Below are 25,314 nucleotides of genomic sequence, written 5' to 3'. Positions count from 1 at the left end.
AAATAACAACAAAACCATTCTAACTTAGAAAAATCTGTAAAGCGCATCTCATTATATATTTTTTACAGTACTTTAAATCAATGTAAACCCACATTGGTTAAGATAAAACATGAACTCTTCGATCTCCAGCTCCCCTGGTACATGGGAAATTCCTTTTTTCGAGACACTATTTTCCCTGAGGTGCTCGTGATTGAGTGAGCAGCAGATTTCAGCTCACCCCACCCACCCCTCCCTCACCTTCCACCCCCTCGTCTCTCCCCACCACCCATTGTCTGAGAGATCTCGTTGTTCAGTGCAGGCATGCAGATGCAACGGCTGAGTAATTGGGAACATCTGCCCATGCTCCTCCCTTCTGGACAGTGCCGCCAAAAGGTGCTTGCTTCCCGAAGACCAAGTCTGTGGAGCTTAGCTGCTCTGTCGATCGTTCCAGCTCTCCTTCAGGGAAGCTCGGCAAAGCCCAGGGCTCCCAAGGCAACGTGCAAAAATCCTCGGTTCAAGGAAGCGCTGCAGAGTTCAAAGCCACTTCTGCTCACTTTCAAATTTACATGAGCAAAAAAAAATGTTTTAATTTTTGTTTTAAGTCATTTGGATACTATTCTTTTGGTCAGATGGCAATCAAATATTTTGAAAAGGAGCTTCCACTCAATTTAAAAAACAAAAATGTAGTCAACAGTGCACCGTGGGAACGAGCAGGGGTTGGCAAGGTTAACGTGAGGAGATGTCAGTGTTTCGGCCACCTGTGAATCAGTGCAGGGATGGGGTTTCCGTTGCTTGCAAGTGCTCCTGCAACCATTCCGCCACCTCAGTTCTACCGCAAGCCCTGGCCAAGTCCAGCGGGGTCTGCCCGCTGGAGTTCTTGTGCCAGGCGCTTGACCTCGGAGCCAGGAACTGGACCAGGCCCAGGTGGCCCTCTTGGGCGGCCAGGTGGATCGGCAGACAGCCCGAAGCATCCTCCACGTTCACGTCCGAGTCGTACTCAACCAGGACCATCATGGTGTCCAGGAAGCCGGTCCGGGCCACGTCGTGGGCTGGGGTGAAGCCGTTCTTATCCTGGATGTTGGTATCCGCCCCATTCTTCAGCAACTCCTCAGCCACGAAGCTGCAGCCCATCATCATCACCTGAGGGGAGAGAGAATGAGAGAGACAGGAGATTAGTGTAGATCCATGTCTGGTTTTACTGTTGCACATCCGGTCCACAATCCAGATCGGGTTTCGTACTGCGTTATATATATCATATATCATATATCATATATATACAGCACGGAAACAGGCCTTTTCGGCCCACCAAGTCCGCGCCGCCCAGCGATCCCCGCACATTAACACTATCCTACACCCACTAGGGACAATTTTTTACATTTACCCAGTCAATTAACCTACATACCTTGTACTGGCCTGCTAGTCACCAGACTAACGTGGGAGCTGGGGGTAACATTAGCCAGCAGCTGTACTGCTAGTGATCTGCTAATAAAGAACTTATAAGAAAATAACTGCAGATGCTGGTACAAATCAAAGGTATTTATTCACAAAATGCTGGAGTAACTCAGCAGGTTGGGCAGCATCTTGGGAGAGAAGGAATGGGTGACGTTTCGGGTCAAGACCCTTCTTCAGACCATGGTGCAGTAATGGGAGATGTTGTTGATTCTGGATTTGTACATATTGACTGACTATCACAAAATGCTGGAGTAACTCAGCAGGTCAGGCAGCATCTCGGGAGAGAAGGAATGGGCGACGTTTCGGGTTGAGACCCTTCTTCAGTCTGAAGAAGGGTCTCGACCCGAAACATCGCCCATTCCTGCTAAAGAACGTGTACAAAGACTTGAGTGACTGAACATATACACCCACAAACAATTAGGATGCCGTGCTTAGGTTTATCAATTCAATCTTATTTGGTTCCGCATCAGAGTCCTTGCACCATTATGCTGGCTTACGTTCATCGTTGTACATATTAGTTTAGTTTAGAGCAAAGATACTAGAGGAGCAAGATAGAGCACTCGAGCCTAAAAACCGTAGTATGTCATGGCCAAAGATACTAGAGGAGCAAGATAGACCGCTCGGCCCTAAAAACCGTAGTATGTCACGGCGCCATTTTAGGCAGAAACTTGCAGGAACATTAAAAAAGAAAAATAACAAAAATCTGTGAATTGATAGATGAGATATATTCTGCATTTGAATGGTCTCATCACACATACTGTTCCCCCACAATACTGATTACACTGCGAGAGGCGGGTTTTGCTTCCTAAAATGGCGGACGTTACGCTCCTTTGCGTACTACACTTCAGTATAGGCTATTTCAACGGAGTGTTCCATCTTGCTCCTCTAGTATCTTCGGTTTAGAGATACAGCGCGGAAACAGGCCCTTCGGCCCACCGGGTCCGTGCCGTTCAGCAATCCCCCCACACTAACACCATCCAATACCCACTAGGGATAATTTTTACATTTACCAAGCCAATTAACCTACAAACCTGCACGTCTTTGGAGTGTGGGAGGAAACCGAAGATCTCGGAAGGAAACCCACGCAGGTCCTGGGGAGAACGTACAAACTCCGTACAGGCAGCACCCGTAGTCGGGATGGAACCCGGGTCTCCGGCGCTGCATTCGCTGTAAGGCGGCAACTCTACCGCTGCGCCACCCTTATATTGTATCAGGACCACTTATACTGCTGCTGTTCGGCCCGCAACGCCTGTGCTGAGCCCGAGCAGGGTTGAAGGATGTGTTTAGAAACTGGAACATCAGGGAGAAACCCACGCAGTTCATGGGGGAACGTGCAAACTCCACGCAGCCAGCACCCGAGGGCAGGTCTAAACCAGAGTCCCCGGTAGCAGTGCCAACAGCCACGCTGAGTTTACATTATTTCAGTCAATAGAAAGACCCAAGTTCAATTCAGTTTAGTTTATTGTCACGTGTACCGAGGTACAGTGAAAAGCTTTTATTGCGTGCTAACCAGTCAGCGGAAAGACAATACATGATTACAAACGAGCCATTTACAATGTACAGATACATGATAAGGGTAAGAAATGTTGCTGTAGTAGAGATTTAAGAGTGTGGAGTACCCCTAAGCCACCACCTCACTACCCTACGACCCCACCACCGAAGACCATCGGGGGGGCATATATGAAGGTCATTAGCACTGACAAAGTCGAGTGCCCATTCATGTAGAGCTCACTGCTTGTGTGAGCAAGTAACTCAGTTACAGTAGGAAAAAACTGCAGACGCTGGTTTAAATCGAAGGTAGACACAAAATGCTGGGGTAACACAGCGGGTCAGGCAGCATCTCTGGAGAGAAGGAATGGGTGACGTTTCGGGTCGAGACCCTTCTTCAGACATGTTTTTGTAGTTTATTGTCACGTGTACCGAGGTACAGTGAAAAGCTTTTGTTGCGTACGTGCTATCCAGTCAGTGGAAAGACAATGCATGGTTACAATCGAGCCGTTTACAGATACATGATAAGGGAATAACGTTTAGTGCAAGGTAAAGCCAGCAAAGTCCGATCAAGGATAGTCCGAGGGTCATCAAAGACGTAGATAGTAGTTCAGCACTGCTCTCTGGTTGTGATGATATTTTGCATGCTATCCAAACAGATCACTCCAAAGATACACATGTCTATAGGCTAATTGGATTGGTATACATAGATACATAGAAAATAGGTGCAGGAGGAGGCCATTTGGCCCTTTGAGCCAGCACCGCCATTCAATATGATCATGGCTGATCATCCACAATCAGTAACCCGTGCCTGCATTCTCCCCATATCCCTTGATTCCACTAGCCCCTAGAGCTCTATCTAACTCTCTTAAATTCATCCAGTGAATTGGCCTCCACTGCCCTCCGTGGCAGAGAATTCCACAAATTCACAAATCTCTGGGTGAAAAAAAAATTCTCACCTCAGTTTTAAATGGCCTCCCCTTTATTCTCAGGCTGTGTTCCCTGGTTCTGGACTCCCCCAACATTGGGAACATTTTTCCTGCATCTAGCTTGTCCAGTCCTTTTATAATTTTATACGTTTCTATAAGATCCCCTCTCATCCTTCTAAATTTCAGTGAATACAAGCCCAGTCTTTCCAATCTTTCCTCATATGACAGTCCCGCCATCCCGGGGATTAACCTCGTGAACCTACGCTGCACTGCCTCAATAGCAAGGACGTCCTTCCTCAAATTAGGGATAAATGTAAAATTGTCCCTAGTGTGTAGGATAGTGTTAATGTGCAGGGACCGCTGATCGATGCGAACTCGGTGGGCCGAAGGGCCTGTTTCTGTGCTGTATCTCCAAACTAAACTAGATCAGATAATACTATATGACTTGATTAACGCGTTTTAATATATATGGGTCTGAAGTATTCCAACCCGAAACGTCACTCATCCTTTTTCTCCAGAGGTGCTGCCTGACCCGCTGAGTTACTCCAGCACACTGAGTCGATCTTCAGATAATACATCAACACAATTAAGCCAATCACGTACAATAGAGGAAGATACAGAGTGCAGAATATAGTTCTCAGCATTGTAGCGCATCAGCTCCACAGACAAAGTCCAATGTCCGCAATGGGATAGAGGTGAATCGGACAGTGCCCTAGCTTATGGAAGGGCCGTTCAGACACCCGATAACAGAGGGGAAGAAGCTGTTTCTGAGTCTGGTGGTCTGTGCTTTCAAGCTTCTGTATCTTCTGCCTGACTAAGAATCTTGCAAACACCACAGATTACCAGGGTTTAAAAAAAATTGACAGCCTGTAAGACATTGACTCCTGACGAGGCCATGTGTGTAGACGATAAATCCTGGCCTTGACAGCCCCACTCACAAATAACGACCCAAAACGTCACCTATCCATGTTCTCCAGAGATGCTGCCTGACCCGCTGAGTTACTCCAGCACTCTGTGAAACGTCACCTATCCATGTTCCCCAGAGATGCTGCCTGACCCGCTGAGTTACTCCAGCACTCTGTGAAACGTCACCTATCCATGTTCTCCACAGATGCTGCCTGACCCACTGAGTTACTCCAGCACTTTGTGCTTATCTTTTGTAGAAACCAACATCAGCAGTTCCTTTTTATTACAAAAATAGTGAATCGGTTTAGTTAAGTCAAGTCAACCTTCAGTTTAAACTAGCATCTGCCAGTTTTGTTTCATGCAAAGTCAATGGATATATTTAAATCAAGTCAAGTCAATTTTATTTGTATAGCACATTTAAAAACAACCCACGTTGACCAAAGTGCTGTACATCAGTTCAGGTACTAAGAAACGAACATACAATTGGCACACAAACATAACAGCACATACATAAACAGTTCACAGCGCCCCCTCAGAGGGCCTCAAACGCTAGGGAGTAGAAGTAGGTTTTGAGCCTGGACTTAAAGGAGTGGATGGAGGGGGCAGTTCTGATGGGGAGAGGGATGCTGTTCCACGGTCTAGGAGCTGCAACCGCAAAAGCGCGGTCACCCTTTTAGTTTAACAATGCAGCAAAGACGCAGGCCCTGCGGCCCACTGAGTCCATGCTGACCACTGGTCATACATTTAAACCGATTCCATGCTATCACACTTTCTCATCCACTCCCTTCACACTAAGAGTAATTTCCCCAAGGCCAATTTACATACAAACGTGCACGTGTTTGGGATGTGGGGGGAATCCGGAGTATGTAGAGGAAACCCACCCAGTCACAGGAAAAACATGCAAACTCCACACGGACAGCACCTGACGTCAGGATTGAACTTGGCTCTACCCGCTGCATCACTATGTGGACCCCTGATATGCTTCTATCCCCGGCTTCTTAGTGCATAAGCATACCAGGAAACCTCTACTGCCTATACAGATAGGGTTGCCAACTGTCCCGTATTAGCCGGGACATCCCGTATATTGGGTTAAATTGGTTTGTCCCGTACAGGACCGTCTTTGTCCCGTTTTTAAAAAAAATTTTAAGAGTACAGCGCGGAAACAGGCCCTTCGGCCCACCGAGTCCGTGCTGCCCAGCGATCCCCGCACACTAACACTATCCTACACACACTAGGGACAATTTTTTATTTTTTTTACATATTACCCAACCCAAAACGTCACCCATTGTTGTTCTCCATAGGCTATAGGAAGAGGTTAGAAACATAGAAACCTAGAAAATAGGTGCAGGAGAAGGTCATTTGGCCCTTCGAGCCAGCACCGCCATTCACTGTGATCATGGCTGATCATCCACAATCAGTAACCTGTGCCTGCCTTCTCCCCATATCCCTTGATTCTGCTAGCCCCTAGAGCTCTATCTAACTCTCTTTTAAATTCAGCCAGTGAATTGGCCTCCACTGCCCTCTGTGGCAGAGAATTCCACCAAATCTCTGGGTGAAAAAGGTTTTTTCTCATCTCAGTTTTAAATGGCCTCCCCTTTATTCTTAGACTGTGTGGCCCCTAGTTCTGGACTCCCCCAACATTGGGAACATTTTTCCTGCATCTAGCTTGTCCAAGCTAGGACTCTATTCCTTGGAACACAGTAGGATGAGCAGTGATCATAGAGGTATACAAAATCATGAGAGGAATAGATCGGGTAAACTGAAGAAGGGTCTCGACCTCTTCTAGATGCTGCCTGACCTGCTGAGTTACTCCAGCATTCTGTGATCCCTCAGGTAAACACACAGTCTCTTGCCCAGAGTAGGGGAATCGAGAACCAGAGGACATAGGTTTATGGTGAGGAGGGAAAGATTTAATATGTACCCGAGGGGCAAGTTTTATTTCACACAGTGGGTGATGGGTGTATGGAAAGGGCTGCCAGAGGAGGTAGTTGAGGCAGGTAGTATCGCAACATTTACGAAATATTTAGACAGATACATGGTTAGGATAGGTTTAATGGGATATTGGCCAAATGGGGATATGGGCAGGTGGGACTAGTGTGGAAGTAGGGTTGCCAACTGTCCCGTATTAGCCGGGACATCCCGTATTTTGGGCTAAATTGGTTTGTCCCGTACGGGACCGCCCTTGTCCCGTATTAGGCCCGGGGGGACGCTGTAGGCCGGGACAGTGTAGGCTAATGGAGTGTGTCCGGGAGTGGGTCCGAGTGTGTTCGCCTAACGGAGGTTGCATAGCAACCCACGTCCCGGCCCGGGCGGCTGCCATTGGTGGAGTGGGAGCACGTGGCCGCTGGCTGGGGCGGTGAAGTCACCTTGTCCCTTATATGGGAGTGAGATAGTTGGCAACCGTACGTGGAAGAGGCATGTTGGTCGGTGTGGGCAAGTTGGGCTGCACGACTATGCCTCCAGAGATGCTGGGTTACTCCAGCACTTTGTGTCCATCAAGAACATGGCTAGCTTGGCTATTACTTCTACGCTTCAATTCCCCTCCCAAAAGCTAACAGTGATGGTTTGACTGTATTTGAGGGCTGGACCTGGAGAATGGGGTTGTGGTTCCTAAGGGGTCGGGAGCCCGGGGTTGTTATTTTAATACCAAGCATTAGAGAAGGAACCAGAGTTTAGAGGTTTAACTAATGGGTGGATTCTGACGGCATAATTAGAAGGCACCACAGTGGAAATAATACATCATCTCTGCCAGTACATGCCTGATGTCTTTCCTGTTACAATCTGTTTAAAAACAAGAGTCATATGAATTATAGTGTAGGAAGGAACCGCAGATGCTGTTCCAAGATAGACACATAGAAACATAGAAAATAGGAGCAGGAGGAGGCCATTTGGCCCTTCGAGGCAGCACCGCCATTCATTGTGATCATGGGTGATCATCCACAATCAGTAACCCGTGCCTGCCTTCTCCCCATATCCCTTGATTCCACTAGCCCCTAGAGCTCTATCTAACTCTCTTTTAAATTCATCCAGTGAATCGGCCTCCACTGCCCTCTGTGGCAGAGAGTTCCACACATTCACAACTCTCTGGGTGAAAAAGTTTCTTCTCACTTCAGTTTTAAATGGCCTCCCCTTTATTCTTAGACTGTGTGTGGCCCCTGGTTCTGGACTCCAAAGATAGACGCAAAATGCTGGAGTAACTCAGCGGGACAGGCAGCATCTCTGGAGAGAAGGAATGGGTGACGTACCCGCTGGGTTACTCCAGCTTTTTGTGTCTGTCGTAAGCCGTATACATTTGTGTAGGAAGGAAATGCAGATGTTGGTTTAAACCGCAGATGAACGCAAAATGCTGGAGTAACTCAGCGGGACAGGCGGCATCTCTGGAGAGAAGGAATGGGTGGCGTTTTGGGTCGAGACCTTTCTTCAGGGCAAGTTACTCCAGCTTTTTGTGTCTATCTTTGATTATACGTTTGTTGATTTGACAAAATAGAGATGCGCCCCTTAGTGGCAACAGAGAGTCGGCTGGGAAGAGGTGGTGGAAGATAAGGGTTGGGTGGGGGAGGCAACGTCCAGGGTTTGGCATCGGTTGGCAGCTTTCTCTGTATAAACAAACCCGGACTGTTATCATCATAGACTTATGTGTGTGGGTGTGTGCGTGTGTGTATGTCTGTGTGTGTGTGTGTGTGTGTGAGTGTGTGTGTGTGTGTGAGTGTGTGTATGTGTGTGTGTGTGTAGTGTTTATGTGTGTGTGTGTGTGTGTGTGTGTGTGTGTGTGTATATGTGTGTGTGTGTGTGCATATGTGTGTGTGTATATGTATGGTGTTTGTGTGTATGTCTGTGTGGGTGTGTGTGTATGTGTGTGTGTGTATGTGTGTGTGCGTGTGTGTGTATGTGTATGTCTGTGTGTGTATGTGTCTGTCTGTGTGTGTGTGTATGTGTGTATGTGTATGTGTGTGTGTATGTGTGTGTGCGTGTGTGCGTGTGTGTGTGTGCGTGTGTGCGTGTATGGGTCTGTGTGTGTGTGGGTATGTGGGTGTGTGGGTGTGAGTGAGCCCATTAAACTCTCACTGTCCACTCTCTGCAACACAGCTGGAGAATACGGTGAGCATTCTCCGCGCCGGTCTTCCTGTCTGCATCTCACAGCTGTGGAGAGGTGCAGACATCTCAATTACCACCTTCTCCCTCCATTGAGATGATCTGGCTCCAACAACAACCCCGAGGCACACGACTGCTCCCGAAGCAATCCCTCCGCACTGGGGCTGAGACCTTCTCCAGAGCTTTAGCGAGAAAAAATGCAGACACTAAATGCTGGAGTAACTCAGCGGGTCAGGCAGCATCTTTGGTGAGAAGGAATGGGTGACGTTTCAGGTCGAGACCCTTCTTCAGACTGTAAAAACAAGTGACCTTTCTGTCCTGTGCTTCCTCCACTGTCAGAGTGAGGCCAAACACAAATTGGAGGAACAGCACCTCATATTTCGCTTGGGCAGCTCACACCCCAGTGGTATTAATATTGATTTCTCTAACTTCAAGTAATTTTTTTAGATTTTTTTTAGAGATACAGCGCGGAAACAGGCCCTTCGGCCCACCGAGTCCGCGCCGCCCAGCGATCCCCGCACATTAACACTATCCTACACACACCAGGGACAATTTTTTTAACATTTTACCCAGTCAATTAACCTACATACCTGTAAGTCTTCGGAGTGTGGGAGGAAACCGAAGATCTCGGAGAATACCCACACAGGTCACGGGGAGAACGTACAAACTCCGTACAGACAGCGCCCGTAGTCAGGATCGAACCGGAGTCTCTGGCGCTGCATTCGCTGTAAGGCAGCAACTCTACCGCTGCACCACCGTGCCGCCCGTAATCCTCTCTCCATCCCTCTCCCACCCTAGTTCTCCATCTAGTCTCACTGTTGTCCTGATTAATTGTGTACCTTCTTCCCACCTTCCCCCTCAGCCAACAATGAACCATTCTACATTTTCTTGACCATAGTCTGCTTTGATCTGTCCCTTTCACACCTTAAATGTTCTTTGTAACCTTCCATATCTCTCATTTCCGTCTCCCCTCACTCTAAGTCTGAAGAAGGGTCTTGTCCCAAAACGTCACCCATTCCTACTCTCCAGAGATGCAGCCTGACCCCCTGAGTTACTCCGGCATTTTGTGTCTGTCTTTGGCGTAAACTGGCATCTGCAGTTCCTTCACACAATTAAAAAAGTGTTTTATGCAAATAATGAGGTCTGGCGTTCAGAGTTTTAAGTATTCAACAGTGGCTTATCTTCCACACCGCAAGGACCTGATCCCATCCACCATATGGCCAGATAGAAAAATAGAAAATAAGTGTAGGAGGAGGCCATTTGGCCCTTCGAGCTAGCACCGCCATTCATTTTGATCATGGCTGATCATCCACAATCAGTAACCAGTGCCTGCCTTCTCCCCATATCCCTTGATTCCACTAGCCCCTAGAGCTCTATCTAACTCTCTCTTAAATTCATCCAGTGAATTGGCCCCCACTGCCCTCTGTGGCAGAGAATTCCACAAATTCACAACTCTCTGGGTGAATTTTTTTTTCCCCATCTCAGTTTTAAATGGCCTCCTCTTTAAGAATAAAGACTGTGGCCCCTGGTTCTGGACTCCCCCAACATTGGGAACATTTTTCCTGCTTCTAGCTTGTCCAGTCCTTTTATAATTTTATACGTTTCTATGAGATCTCCTCTCATCCTTCTAAATTCCAGTGAATACATGCCCAGTCTTTCCAATCTTTCCTCATATGACAGTCCCGCCATCCCGGGGATTAACCTCGTGAACCTACGCTGCGCTACCTCAATAGCAAGGATGTCCTTCCTCAAGTTGGGAGACCAAAACTGCACACAATACTCCAGATGCGGTCTCACCAGGGCCCTGAACAACTGCAGATGGACCTCTTTACTCCTATACTCAAATCCTCAAGATGTTGTGTCAGGAGGGCTGGACGAACTCAGACAGAATTTCTCTCATTCACTCACTAAAGGATGGCACAGTGGCAAAAAAATAGTGGCACCATGGCGCAGTTGTAGAGCTGCTGCCTTACAACTAGAGACCCTGGTTCGATCCTGACCCCGGGTGCTGTCTCTACAGAGTTTGAACGTTCTCCCTGTGACAGCGTGGGTTTTCTCTGGGTGCTCCGGTTTCCTCCCAGATTCCAAAAATGCGCCGATTGGTAGGTTAATTGGCTTGTGTAAATTGTCCTTAGTGTGCAGGATAGAACTAGTGTGTGGGAGATCATTGGTCGGCACGGAATCGATGGGGCAAAGTGCCTGTTTCCACGCTGTTTCTCTAAAACTAAAGCTAAAATACTTCACTCGACGCGATGACATATGTTTGTATGAGAGATTGGAGAAGCCACATTTAGAGTATTGTATTCAGATTTGGTCACCTTGTTATAGGAAAGATGTTGTTAAGCTGGAAAGGGTGCAGAGAAGATTTATAAGGATGTTGCCAGGACTTGAGAGGGAAAAGTAGGTCAACCATGAGCAAATGGTGGAACAGTCTCAATGGGCCGAATGGCCTAATTCCGTTCCTATGTCTTATGACCTTATGAAGCCACACACCATCGGAAACTGGACCACCTTCATAAGTTTACAAGTTGTAGGAGCAGAATTAGGCCATTCGGCCCATCGAGTCTAGTCCGCCATTCAATCATAGCTGATCTATCTTTCCCACTCAACTCCATTCTCCTGCCTTCTCCCCACAACCCCTGACACCCGTGCTAATCAAGAATCTATCAATCGCCACCTTTAAAATATCCATTGACTTGGCTTCCACAGCCGTCTGTGGCAATGAAGTCCACAGATTCACTCCCACCCTCTGACTGAAAATATTCCTCCCCATCTCCTTCCTAAAGGTACGTCCTTTAATTCTGAGCCTGTGCCCTCTGGTCCTAGACTCTCCCACTAGTGGAAACATCCTCTCCACATCCACTCTATCCAGGCCTTTCATTGGACTGGTCCACATTCAACATCTCCTTGCAGCTCCTTCAGAAGACACAGCAGTGGACTGACAGCTGACAGAATCAGGGAGGCCAAGGTCAATGGCCATACCTCTGACATGAAGTTATGGACACAGAGTGCTGGGGTAACTCAGTGGGACAGCCAGCATCTCCGAAGAACATGGATGGGTGACGTTTTGGGCTCGAACCCTTCCTCAGGGGTCTGAAGATGGGTCCCAACCCGAAACGCCAGTCTGACCAAGGGCCCCAACCAGAAACATTTCCTATCCAAATCTATATACTAAAACTCGCGTTTGTTATCTTGTATGTGACTGAACTTCAGCGAAAACGGTACACGATAGCGTGACAATTTTAGGCCCACCTTACTCACCATTGTCACTTTAGTGATAATGCAAGTAGTTTTATTGAAATCGGTGTTATATTTTTTAAGTTATTCACATTTTTAAGTTTAAAAGGAGGGGAGGGGAGGAGGGAGTGGGGGAGAAGGGAGAGGGGAGGGGGGGGGGGGGGTTGAGGAGAGAGAGGAGAGGGTGCTGCACCAATGCAGGAGAGGTTTGGGCCCAACGGGTCCACTTGGTCTAGTTACGTATAAAATTATAAAAGGACTGGATAAAAAGCTAGATGCTGGAAATATGTTCCCAATGTTGGGGGAGTCCAGAACCAGGGGCCTCAGTCTTTATTCTTAAAGAGGAGGCCATTTAAAACTGAGATGGGAAAATAAAATTTCACCCAGAGAGTTGTGAATTTGTGGAATTCTCTGCCACAGAGGGCAGTGGAGGCCGATTCACTGGATGAATTTAAAAGAGAGTTAGATAGAGCTCTAGGGGCTAGCGGAATCAAGGGATATGGGGAGAAGGCAGGCACGGGTTACTGATTGTGGATGATCAGCCATGATCACAATGAAGGGCTGGCTCGAAGGGCCGAATGGCCTCCTCCTGCACCAATTTTCTATGTTTCTAATCTCCAGAAATGCTCAGGATAGACACAAAGTGCTGGAGTAACTCAACAGGTCAGGCAGTATGCCGGAGAACTTGGATGGGTCGGGACCCTTCTTCAGACTGAAAGTAGATGGGGATAGGAAACCTGGAGGTAGGAACATGCCGCTGTGTTACAGCACTTTGTGTCTATTTTTGGTATAATCTAGCATCTGCAGTTCCTTCCAACACGTTGTTATGATTCCAATCCGATCTTCCCACAACTCTGCCAATTGTTTATTTTAGCAAGACACTTGTTAAATCTGCTCTCATTATATTCTTAAAGATAGACACAAAAAGCTGGAGTAAATCAGCGGGCCAGACGGCATCTCTGGAGAGAAGGAATAATTGACGTTTTGGATCCATCTCCGGTTTAAACTAACATCTGCTCACAAAATGCTGGAGTAACTCAGCAGGTCAGGCAGCATCTCAGGAGAGAAGGGATGGGCGACCATTCCTTCTCTCCTGAGATGCTGCCTGACCTGCTGAGTTACTCCAGCATTTTGTGAATAAATATCTTCGATTTGTACCAGCATCTGCAGTTATTTTCTTAAACTAGCATCTGCAGTCTGAAGTAGGGTCTCGACCCGAAACGGGCACCCAATCCTTCTCGCCAGAGATGCTGCCTGACCCGCTGAGTTACTCAGTTGATCGGCAGTTCCTTCCTACACACACACTGTGCGCTTGTTCTCACAAAACGTGAAGTACGATGCTTTGAAAACCACCACCACATCTTCAATCTTAATTCCAGACATAACGACCTGTTGCGATTCTAAAAAATCTAGAACTTGTCACTTTCCAATTACAGGAATCAATTATAATGGGCGTGGAGCAACATTGTGGGCATGGTGGCGTAACCCCAAAATAATGACACAAGAGCTTGCTTTTCAAATTGTTTTTACAACTGCTGAGGCCATAGCAGCGTATTTTTTTAAATTCCAGGAAGTAGTCGATCGCTCACTAATGAGATGAATGCCAACACCCGCCCACTATCCGCCCGGTTAAGGCTCCACCCTTTCAATAGTAATGTGTCACTGGTGTATTTCACAACGATGGTGCCTTTTAAATCTTTTTTTAAAATCTAACAGCCGGATCTCTCTCGGCTGCGTCTCTTTGCTCCACGAATCTCATCCACCCTGGCAACTCTGGAAAAGAAACCACGTCTGTTTTAAAAGGCCGAGCGAGTTTCCAAATTGGGATTTCGGTGCCAAAAACGAGCCGGGAGGCAGTTTCATTCACAAAATGTTACGATACATTGGGGGGTTACAAATTTAAAAAACAAATTGCGCCCAAACCTTCGCCTGTTTACCCGCCGCCTTTACACCCCCCCCCCCCCCACACACACCCCCATACCCACCCCCCCCCCCACACACACACCCCCCCCCCACACACCCCCCCCCCACACACACACCCCCCCCACACACACCCCCCCCCCACACACACACCCCCCCCACACACACCCCCCCCACACACACACCCCCCCACACACACCCCCCCCCCACACACCCCCCCCCCCCCACACACACCCCCCCCCACACACACACACACACACCCACACCCCCCCACACACACCCACCCACACACACACACACACACCCACACACACACACCCACACCCCCCACACACACACACACACACACAGTCAGGTAGTATAAGAAAATAACTGCCGATGCTGGTACAAATCGAAGTCTGAAGAAGGGTCTCGACCCGAAACGTCACCCATTCCTTCTCTCCTGAGATGCTGCCTGACCTACTGAGTTACTCCAGCATTTTGTGAATAAACACACACAGTCAGGGGTTAATGTTCCAGAGAAGGTTTACACGGACAGCGACTGATATCACAACATATCAGAGGCGTTGACAGCTCAAATACACACACACGCAGTAAATACATCGGCAGTTATTAATTAAGCAGCAACGCAATTTTCTTAAGAGCTTTAAATTCAACAAATCTTCGGAATACAATAAAACAATTGGGAAAAAGGACCATTCAATTTTTTTGCAAATACGAGATTGTTAATGACTTTCCCACAGCAGGGATAATCTGTACAGACTATACATTGATGTGACTTATTTTGAGGCGGCACCAACCTGCAGTGCGGTTTGTCCGTATTTATTAACCGCATTGACATTCACCTTCTCTTCGTTCAGAAGACGTTTCACCTCTCGCCAGTCGCCTTGCGCCGCAGCCCTGCTCAGCTTGTTGGCGCCGGACATGCTTTTGACCATGCTGTCGTTTGCTGCTGTGCCCCCCCGCTCTCTCTCTCCCTTTGCACCGAGCCGGGGAGTGCGGGTGTGGGAGATTGGGGAGAGTGAGGAGAGAGTGGGGGGAACAGCCGCTGCTGCAGCCTGGTCTGGGCAGGGCTGGGCTTGGCGGGGCGGGGCCAGCCGACCTACCCGGAAGCGCCTGGCGCCTGAGTGACGGGGCGGCGACCAATCCCCGCGCCGCGCGGCCGCCGTCGCCCCTGGCAACGCGCCGAGTGGATACAATTCGCGGCCAATCAGCGCGCGGCGCCGGTGGCAACAACCCCGTGACGTCAGCTGTTGTTGTTACTTTTGTTACCGTGCGCGCAGGCGCGGAACTGGCCCCGCCCTCAGCCACAGCACAGCGTCTGACTGCCCTCAGCATCTGACTGATCTCAGCACAGAGTCCCTTCCCACCCTCAGCACCCTGCCCTCAGCACCCGACTGCCCTCAGCATCTGACTGCCCTCAGCACAGAGTCCCTGCCCACCCTCAGCACAGAGTCCCTGCCCACCCTCAACACAGGGTCCCTCCCCACCCTCAGCACAGGGTCCCTGCCCACCCTCAGCACAGAGTCCCTGCCCACCCTCAACACAGAGTCCCTGCCCACCCTTAACACAGGGTCCCTCCCCACCCTCAGCACAGGGTCCCTGCCCACCCTCAGCACAGAGTCCCTGCCCACCCTCAACACAGAGTCCCTGCCCACCCTCAACACAGGGTCCCTGCCCACCCTCAGCACAGAGTCCCTGCCCACCCTCAGCACCCTGCCCTCAGCACCCTGCCCTCAGCACAGAGTGTCTGACTGCCCTCAGCACCCTGCTCTCAGCAGAGTCCCTGCCCGCCCGCAGAACCATCAACACGTCTGTCCGCCCGCCCTGGACACCATGAGCCCGGAGTCTCCGAGTAAGGAGTCCCTGCCCGCCCTGAACACGGAGCCTGGAGCGTCTGACCGCCCTCAGCACGGAGTCCCCGACCAAGACCTGCCCCGAAAGCAGTGGATAACCCACAATCGCTTGAGGACAGGCGTCGGACGCTATGGAGTAGCGATGAAGAGGTGGGGTTTCGTGGACAGTGCCTGCTGCGAGTGTGTGAACCCAACACAGACAGTGGAGCACACAGTCACCAGTTGCCCCAAATACCGCCCACCGAATGGTGAACGAGGTCCGATTGACCTGGACGATGACACGTTGGCCTGGCTCGCCTCAACGGAGCTGCAGGTCTAAAAGACATACGACAGAAGGAGAAGAAGCACGGAGTCCCTGACTGCCCGCAGCACTATCAACGGGTCTGTCCGCCCGCCCGCCCTGGACACCATGAGGCCGGAGTCCCCGTCCGTCCGCCCAAAGTTTAAGAGTAAGGGGTAGGCCATTTAGAACGGAGATGAGGAAAAACTTTTTCAGTCAGAAAGTTGTGAATCTGTGGAATTCTCTGCCTCAGAAGGCAGTGGAGGCCAAATCTCTGAATGCATTCAAGAGAGAGCTGGATAGAGCTCTTAAGGATAGCGGAGTCAGGGGGTATGGGGAGAAGGCAGGAACGGGGTACTGATTGAGAATGATCAGCCATGATCGCATTGAATGGCGGTGCTGGTATGAAGGGCCCAATGGCCTCCTCCTGCACCTGTTGTCTGTTGTCTCAGGAGTCCCTGCCCGCCCTGGACACGGAGCAAGGAGCCTGGAGCCCCCCGCCGCCCTCAGCACAGAGCATCTGTCCGCCCCCAGCACGGAGCCGGAGCCCGCGTCCGCCCTCAGCTGCAACACGGGGGCTGCAGCTTGGAGCCTGGACGCTGGACCCAGGGAGAGAAGCCTGGAGCTGTGTCCGCCCTGAACACACATCCTGTCGCCACGACCTGGAGCCCCTGCCCGCTCAAAGCCTGCAGGTGAACCCGGAACAAGGAGCCTCTGCCGGCGCCGAGCTGGATCCCGTGTCCACCCTGAACACTGAGCCTGGACGTGCATTATCAAAATAAACTCAAGTGTTCGCAGTGCAAGTGCCGCCAGCTTTCTATAACTCCCATTTGTTTTTAATTACTGAGGACACAAACAGCTGCAGATTTGGTCATCTGGAATAAAACCAATAGCCAACAGTGTTTTATTATTATGTCGCGAAACGGATCAATGAAAGTCAGCGCAACACATGTAAACATGGTCGCTGTAGACACCATAATAAACGACACAAAGTTGAATATATGTAAACAAACAAACAATGTACCTCAAAGACAAAACAATGTCCACAGGTATTTATTTCACAAAATGCTGGAGTAACTCAGCGGGTCAGGCAGCATCTCAGGAGAGAAGGAATGGGTGACGTTTCGGGTCGAGACCCTTCTTCAGACTGAGACCCTTCTTCAGTTCTTAGCACCTGAACTAAGAACTTCAGACTGAAGAAGGGTCTCGACCTGAAACGTCACCCATTCCTTCGCTCCTGAGATGCTGCCTGACCTGCTGAGTTACTCCAGCATTTTGTGAAATAAATACCTTCGATTTGTACCAGCATCTGCAGTTATTTTCTTAAACAATGTCCCCATGATCGCCGGAGGAGTTTGGATGCAACCTGACCCGTTAAATTCCTCCGGCACTTTGTATTTTGACCCCTCAGCCGGTAAGGGGAGGGAAATTGATAGACATTTGGTGTCGGGACCCTTTCAGACTTTCCCCCAGAGACGCTGCCTGACCCACCGAATTCCTCCGGCACTTTAGAACCACAGATAGCACAGAAACAGGCCCTTCGGCCCAACTAGTCCCTGCTGACCAAGTTGTCCCATTTGCTCGGTATTTTCCCTGCCTGCCTCTGAAGTTCACTTGGAAACGACAAAAGGCTTCGGCCTCTGTTGTTCGCTCCCGGCTCAGCCCCGAATCAAACTGTTCGCTTAAGATACACACAAAATGCTGGAGTAACTCAGCGGGTCAGGCAGCATCTGTGGAGAACATGGATAGGTGACGTTTCACAGAGTGCTGGAGTAACTCAGCGGGTCAGGCAGCATCTGTGGAGAAAAAAAGGTTGGCTGATGATTCGGGTCGGGACCTTTCTTCAGGGACTTCTTGAGAATAGACAATAGACAATAGACAATAGGTGCAGGGGGGATCTTATTGAAACATATAATCAAAAGAGCCAAAATTAAACTTTAGAATTTGGTCAACTCTGGATGGGGTCAAGAAACTTCTATTTTTCCCTCCAATTAATAAAAACATTAGTGGGAGGGGGAGTTTGGAAATCACAAAATTAAGGTTAATAGATTTTTCATGAGTCAAGGGAAGCAAACAGTTAAGACACTGATCAGCCATTCTCTAATACAGTGGCACAGTGGCAGAGTTGCTGCCTCACAGCGCCAAAGACCCGGGTCCATTCCTGACTGTGGGTGCTGTCTGTTCTGAGTTTGTACATTCTTCCTGTGACCGTGTGGGTTTTCTCCAGGTGCACCGGTTTCCTCCCACACTCCAAAGAGGTGGAGGTACAGGCTTGTAGGTTAATTGGCTTCAGTAAAAATTAATGTAAATTGTCCCCAGTGTGCAGGATAGACAATAGACAATAGGTGCAGGAGGAGGCCATTCGGCCCTTCGAGCCTGTACGCACCACCATTCAATGTGATCCTGGCTGATCATTCTCAATCAGTACCCCGTTCCTGCCTTCTCCCCATACCCCCTCACTCCGCTATCCTTAAGAGCTCTATCCAGCTCTCTCTTGAAAGCATCCAACGAACTGGCCTCCACTGCCTTCTGAGGCAGAAAATTCCACACCTTCACCACTCTCTGACTGAAAAAGTTTTTCCTCATCTCCGTTCTAAATGGCCTACCCCTTATTCTTAAACTGTGGCCCCTTGTTCTGGACTCCCCCAACATTGGGAACATGTTTCCTGCCTCTAATGTGTCCAATCCCCTAAATATCTTATATGTTTCAATAAGATCCCCCCTCATCCTTCTAAATTCCCGACCAGAAACGTCACCTATCCATGTTCTCCACAGATGCTGCCTGACCCGCTGAGTTACTCCAGCACTTTGTGTTTATTTTAGGCATAAACCATCATCTGCGGTTCCTTGTTTCTACATATACAAACAGAAAATAGGTGCAGGAGTATGACAATCGGCCCTTCAAGCCAGCACCACCATTCAATATGATCATGGCTGATCATCCAGAATCAGTACCCCGTTCCTGCTTTCTCCCCTTATCCCTTTATTCTGTTAGCTCTATCTAACTCTCTCTTGAAAACATCCAGTGAATTGGCCTCCACTACCTTCTGTAGCAGAGAATCCCACAGATTCACAACTCTCTGGGTGGAAAGGTTTTTCCTCATCTCAGTCCTAAATGGCCTCCCCCTTAGTCTCAAACTGTGCCCCCTGGTTCTGGACTCCCCCAACATTGGGAACATTGTTAGCTTAAGGCTAGAACTGTGTCGTGGACGGCAGACAGAGGCTGAAGGAGACTCCTGACCCGAGGTGTCGAGCGTCCATTCCTTCCACAGATGCTGCTGAGTTCCCCCAGCACTTTGTGGTTAACTCATGATAAACGAGATGTTCCATTTATATTTTGCCCCCTTCAACGCAGCAAAGGGTCACCCCGGCATGCTTCATATGAGAGCTTTTTTAAAAGGGTGTTCATAAGATCATACGTGCTAGGAGTAGAATTAGGCTATTCGGCCCTTCATGCCCTCTCCGCCATTCAATCATGGCTGATCTATCTCTCCCTCCTAACCCCATTCTCCTGCCTCCCCCCCCCCCTAAACCCCTGCTGTTATGTTTGTGTGCCATTGTACGTTCGTTTCTTAGTACCTGAACTGATGTACAGCACTTTGGTCAACGTGGGTTGTGTTTAAATGTGCTACACAAATAAAATTGACTTGACTTGACTTATAGGCAATAGGTGCAGGAGGAGGTCATTCGGCCCTTCGAGCCAGCACCGCCATTCAATGTGATCATGGCTGATCATTCTCAATCAGTACCCCGTTCCTGCTTTCTCCCCATACCCCTTGACTCCGCTATCCTTAAGAGCTCTATCTAGCTCTCTCTTGAATGCATTCAGAGAATTGGCCTCCACTGCCTTCGGAGGCAGAGAATTCCACAGATTCACAACTCTCTGACTGAAAAAGTTTTTCCTCATCTCCGTTCTAAATGGCCTACCCCTTATTCTTAAACTGTGGCCCCTTGTTCTGGACTCCCCCAACATTGGGAACATGTTTCCTGCCTCTAACGTGTCCAACCCCTTAATAATCTTATACGTTTCGATATGACTTAAATATATCCATTGACTTTGTATGAAAAAAAACTAGCAGATGCTAGTTTAAATTGGTTGACACAAAATGCTGGAGTAACTCAGCGGGTCAGGCAGCATCTCTGGAGAGAAGGAACGGGTGACGTTTCGGGTCGAGGCCCTTCTTCAGACTGACTTTGACTTCCATTGACGGCCTCCACAGCCTTCTGCGGCTACTAATTCTACTGAGGCTATGGGTGAGTGCCCGGTGGAAGCCTGGCATGCCAGTCAGTGCCTCTTCTTGCCCACGCACAATGAGGGGCTGCACACACAGGCAAAGACAGAGCCACCATGATCAGTTCAGTTTAGTACAGGTACAGTGAAGAGCTAAACGTGTCGTTGCGTTTGCAAAATAAAATCACGACTTTTTACAAACCATAACCGAGATATTTTCTACACAAAAAGCTGATCAGACAGGAACTCCAGAGAAAAGGAATAGGTGACGTTTCGGGTCAAGACCCTTCTTCAGACTGAAAGTCATTACCCACCCCCCATTCCTTCTCATCACTCTGATCCGCTGAGTTGCTCCAGCTTTTTGTGTCTACAGTTTAAACTAATATCTGCAGTTCCTTCACACCCTTTTTAAAGCATTTTTTATACAGTAAGCATGCAGATACAGCAGGCAGTGAAGAAAGCTAATGGCATGTTGGCCTTCATTGCGAGAGGACTTGAGTTTAGGAGAAAGGAAGTTCTACTGCAGTTGTACTGGGCCTTGGTGAGACCGCACCTGGAGTACTGTGTGCAGTTTTGGTCTCCTAATTTGAGGAAGGACATTATTGTTATTGAGGGCGTGCAGCGTAGATTCACCAGGTTAATTCCCGGGATGGCGGGACTGACAAATGATGGAAGAATGGGTCGACTGGGCTTGTGTTCACTGGAATTTAAAAGGATGAGAGGGGATCTTATAGAAACATATAAAATTCTTAAAGGATTGGACAGGTTAAATACAGGAAAAATGTTCCCGATGTTTGGGGAGTCCAGAACCAGGGGTCACAGTTTAAGAATAAGGGGGAGGCCACTTAGGACTGAGATGAGGAAACATTTTTTCACCCAGAGAGTTGTGAATCTGTGGAATTCTCTGCCATAGAAGACAGTGACAGCCAATTCATTGGATGTTTTCAAGAGAGAGATTTAGCTCTTAGGTCTAAAGGAATCAAGGGATATTGGGGAAAAAACAGGAACGGGGTACTGATTCTGGATGATCAGTAGTCAAGTCAAGTCAATTTTATTTGTATAGCACATTTAAAAACAACCCACATTGACCAAAGTGCTGTACATCAGTTCTTGTACTAAGAAACGAACATACAATGGCACACAAACATAACAGCACATACATAAACAGTTCACAGCGCCCCCTCAGAGAACCTCAAACGCTAGGGAGTAGAAATAGGTTTTGAGCCTGGACTTAAAGGAGTGGATGGAGGGGGCAGTTCTGATGGGGAGAGGGATGCTGTTCCACAGTCTAGGAGCTGCAACCGCAAAAGCGCAGTCACTCCTGAGCTTAAGCCGAGACCGCGGGATAGTCAGTAGCCCCAAGTCGGCCGACCTGAGGGACCTGGAGATAGAGTGGTGGGTTAGAAGATATGTAATGGTTAGAAGATCAGTAATGGTCGTATTGAATGGTGGTGCTGGCTCGAATGGCCGACTCCTGCACCTATTTCTCTATGTTTCTGGCACTTATTCTCTGCCACAGAAGGTAGTTGAGGCCAGTTCATTGGCTATATTTAAGAGGGAGTTAGATGTGGCCCTTGTGGCTAAAGGGATCAGGGGGTATGGAGAGAAGGCAGGTACGGGATACTGAGTTGGATGATCAGCCACGATCATATTGAATGGCGGTGCTGGCTCGAAGGGCCGAATGGCCTCCTCCTGCACCTATTTCTCTATGTTTCTATCTACAAGCAGGTTTCAGAGCAGAACCATGACTAATTATTATTGATAACTTACTCGACCTCCTCCCGAGAGAGGGACGGGTCAGAGATTACACCTGAAACCTTCCTCCATTTCTCACCCCGCAGATGCTGCCTGACCTGATGAGTATTTCTGGCACTTTCAGTTTTAATTTCAAATTAACAGCTTTACTTTGCTTGTGGATCCACATTTCCACAGCAGGTTTGCAACTGTCAGAGGCAGTTTCGGTCGCTGTGCTAAATGTATACAGTGTGAAGCCGACATCAAATACTGCATGACCGAGATTCCCGAACACAATGTAAGAAGGAACTGCAGATGCTGGTTTAAACCGAAGATAGACACGGATAAGCTGAAGCAACTCAGCGGGACAGGCAGCATCTCTGGGGAGAAGGAATGGGTGACGTTTCGGGTCAAGATGAGGAAAAACCTTTTCAGTCAGAGAGTTGTGATTCTGTGGAATTCTCAGCCTCAGAAGGCAGTGGAGGCCAATTCTCTGAATGCATTCAAGAGAGAGCTAGATAGAGCTCTTAAGGATAGCGGAGTCAGGGGGTATGGGGAGAAGGCAGGAACGGGGTACTGATTGAGAATGATCAGCCATGATCACATTGAATGGCGGTGCTGGCTCGAAGGGCCGAATGGCCTACTCCTGCACCTATTGTCTATTGTCTATAAGACCCTTCTTCAGACTGGTTAGGAATAAGGGAAATGAAAGATATAGACAACTGAAGACTGCCAATCAAGGAGTCCAGAAGCCGGATGCACATGGAGTCCCCAAGACCATGGTCCACACCAAATCAGCTCAGCTCTAAACTTATGGATCACGTTGGTGAGGCAGCGTTTAGAGTATTGTGTTCATTTCTGGGCGCCGTGTTATAGGAAAGATGTTGTCAACTTGGAAAGGGTGCAGAGAAGATTTACGAGGATGTTGCCAGGATTCAGGTGCCTGAGCTATTGGGAAAGGTTGAGGGGTCACAGTTTAAGGGTCAGGGGGAAGTCTTTTAGGACCGAGATGAGAACGTTTTCACACAGAGAGTGGTGAATCTGTGGAATTCTCTGCCACAGAAGGTAGTTGAGGCCAGGTTATTGGCTATATTTAAGAGGGAGTTAGATGTGGCCCTTGTGGCTAAAGGGATCAGGGGGTATGGAGAGAAGGCAGGTACGGGATACTGAGTTGGATGATCAGCCATGATCATATTGAATGGCGGTGCGTACAGGCTCGAAGGGCCGAATGGCCTACTCCTGCACCTATTTTCTATGTCTATGTTTCTATGCTAGGATGCTATTCCTTGGAGCGCAGGTTGATGAGGGGAGATCTTATAGAGGTGTACAAAATCATGAGAGGGATAGATGGGGTAAATACGGAACGTCTCTTGCCCAGAGTAGTGCCGCTCCATCACAGTTTGAAGCTCGGGTTCAGCCTCGGGTGCTGTCTATGCTGAGTTTACACGCTCTCCCCCTGACCGTTTGGGTTTCCTCCGGTTTCTTCCCACATCCCAAAGAGGTGCAGGGTTTCAGGTTAATCGGCCCTCTATAAAATTGCTCCTCGTTTGCGTAGAGAGTGCAGAAGAGAGACGGATACACAGAACAATAGACAATAGACAATAGGTGCAGGAGGAGGCCATTCGGCCCTTCGAGCCTGCACCGCCATTCAATATGATCATGGCTGATCATTCTCAATCAGTACCCCGTTCCTGCCTTCTCCCCATAACCCCTGACTCCGCTATCCTTAAGAGCTCTATCTAGCTCTCTCTTGAATGCATTCAGAGAATTGGCCTCCACTGCCTTCTGAGGCAGAGAATTCCACAGATTCACAACTCTCTGACTGAAAAAGTTTTTCCTCATCTCAGTTCTAAATCTCTGTGTCTCCCTCCCCCCCCTGACTCTCAGTCTGAAGAAGGGTCTCGACCCGAAACGTCGCCCATTCCTTCTCTCCTGAGATGCTGCCCGACCTGCTGAGTTACTCCAGCATTTTCCTGCTCTCCAGCATTCCTTCTCTCTCCAGCATTCCTTCTCCAGCATTCCTTCTCCAGCATTACTCCAGCATTCCTTCTCTCCAGCATTACTCCAGCATTCCTTCTCCGGCATTACTCCAGCATTACTCCAGCATTCCTTCTCCAGCATTCCTTCTCCAGCATTACTCCAGCATTCCTTCTCCAGCATTACTCCAGCATTCCTTCTCTCCAGCATTACTCCAGCATTCCTTCTCCAGCATTACTCCAGCATTATCCAGCATTACTCCAGCATTCCTTCTCTAGCATTACTCCAGCATTCCTTCTCCAGCATTACTCCAGCATTCTCCAGCATTACTCCAGCATTACTCCAGCATTACTCCAGCATTACTCCTCCAGCATTACTCCAGCATTACTCCAGCATTCTCCTGCATTCCTTCTCCAGCATTCTCCTGCATTCCTTCTCCAGCATTACTCCAGCATTCTCCAGCATTCCTTCTCCAGCATTACTCCAGCATTACTCCAGCATTCTCCTGCATTCCTTCTCCAGCATTACTCCAGCATTACTCCTCCAGCATTACTCCAGCATTACTCCAGCATTCCTTCTCCAGCATTACTCCAGCATTACTCCTCCAGCATTACTCCAGCATTACTCCAGCATTCTCCAGCATTCCTTCTCAAGCATTACTCCAGCATTACTCCAGCATTCCTTCTCCAGCATTACTCCAGCATTACTCCTCCAGCATTACTCCAGCATTCCTTCTCCAGCATTACTCCAGCATTACTCCAGCATTCTCCTGCATTCCTTCTCCAGCATTACTCCAGCATTACTCCTCCAGCATTACTCCAGCATTACTCCAGCATTCCTTCTCCAGCATTACTCCAGCATTACTCCTCCAGCATTACTCCAGCATTACTCCAGCATTCCTTCTCCAGCATTCCTCCAGCATTACTCCAGCATTCCTTCTCCAGCATTACTCCAGCATTCTCCAGCATTCCTTCTCCAGCATTCCTTCTCCAGCATTCCTTCTGTCCAGAGATGCTGCCTGACCCCCTGAGTTACTCCAGCATGTTGTGTTTACAGTCGCTGATCGTTGCCAAGGATCGTGACAGACAAACAAACGCCAGGAACAGCAACTGCGCTGCGGGGTAAGTTCAGCTCTGGCGGCGGCAGACTGAATTAGGGGGCAACAAATGACCCCCTTAACACATTTCTTTGGGGGGGGGGGGGGGGGGGCACAGATGCTGGAGTAACTCAGCG

At 48.8% G+C, this 25,314-nt stretch overlaps 1 protein-coding gene across 2 annotated transcripts; it reads right to left on the bottom strand.

Moving 5' to 3' along the window:
* Positions 1 to 261: 261 nt before the first annotated feature.
* Positions 262 to 15,067, bottom strand: cdkn2d (cyclin-dependent kinase inhibitor 2D (p19, inhibits CDK4)). 2 transcript variants are annotated; one of them, XM_078429420.1, is made up of 2 exons: positions 14,804 to 15,067; positions 262 to 1,119 (listed from the first exon to the last, which is right to left on the bottom strand). In XM_078429420.1, the coding sequence occupies exons 1-2, from the start codon at positions 14,939 to 14,941 to the stop codon at positions 745 to 747; spliced, it is 513 nt and encodes a 170-aa protein (XP_078285546.1). In that variant the 5' UTR covers positions 14,942 to 15,067; the 3' UTR covers positions 262 to 744. The 2 variants fall into 2 exon arrangements, with proteins under 2 accessions (XP_078285546.1, XP_078285547.1); XM_078429421.1 differs by having other exon boundaries at positions 14,849 to 15,067.
* Positions 15,068 to 25,314: the final 10,247 nt, after the last annotated feature.

The sequence above is a fragment of the Rhinoraja longicauda genome, chromosome 37 (assembly GCF_053455715.1).
Source record: "Rhinoraja longicauda isolate Sanriku21f chromosome 37, sRhiLon1.1, whole genome shotgun sequence".
NCBI classification, from domain to species: domain Eukaryota; kingdom Metazoa; phylum Chordata; class Chondrichthyes; order Rajiformes; family Arhynchobatidae; genus Rhinoraja; species Rhinoraja longicauda.
Note: the sequence above shows the minus strand (reverse complement) of the source record. Positions and strands in the feature narration are given on the sequence as shown.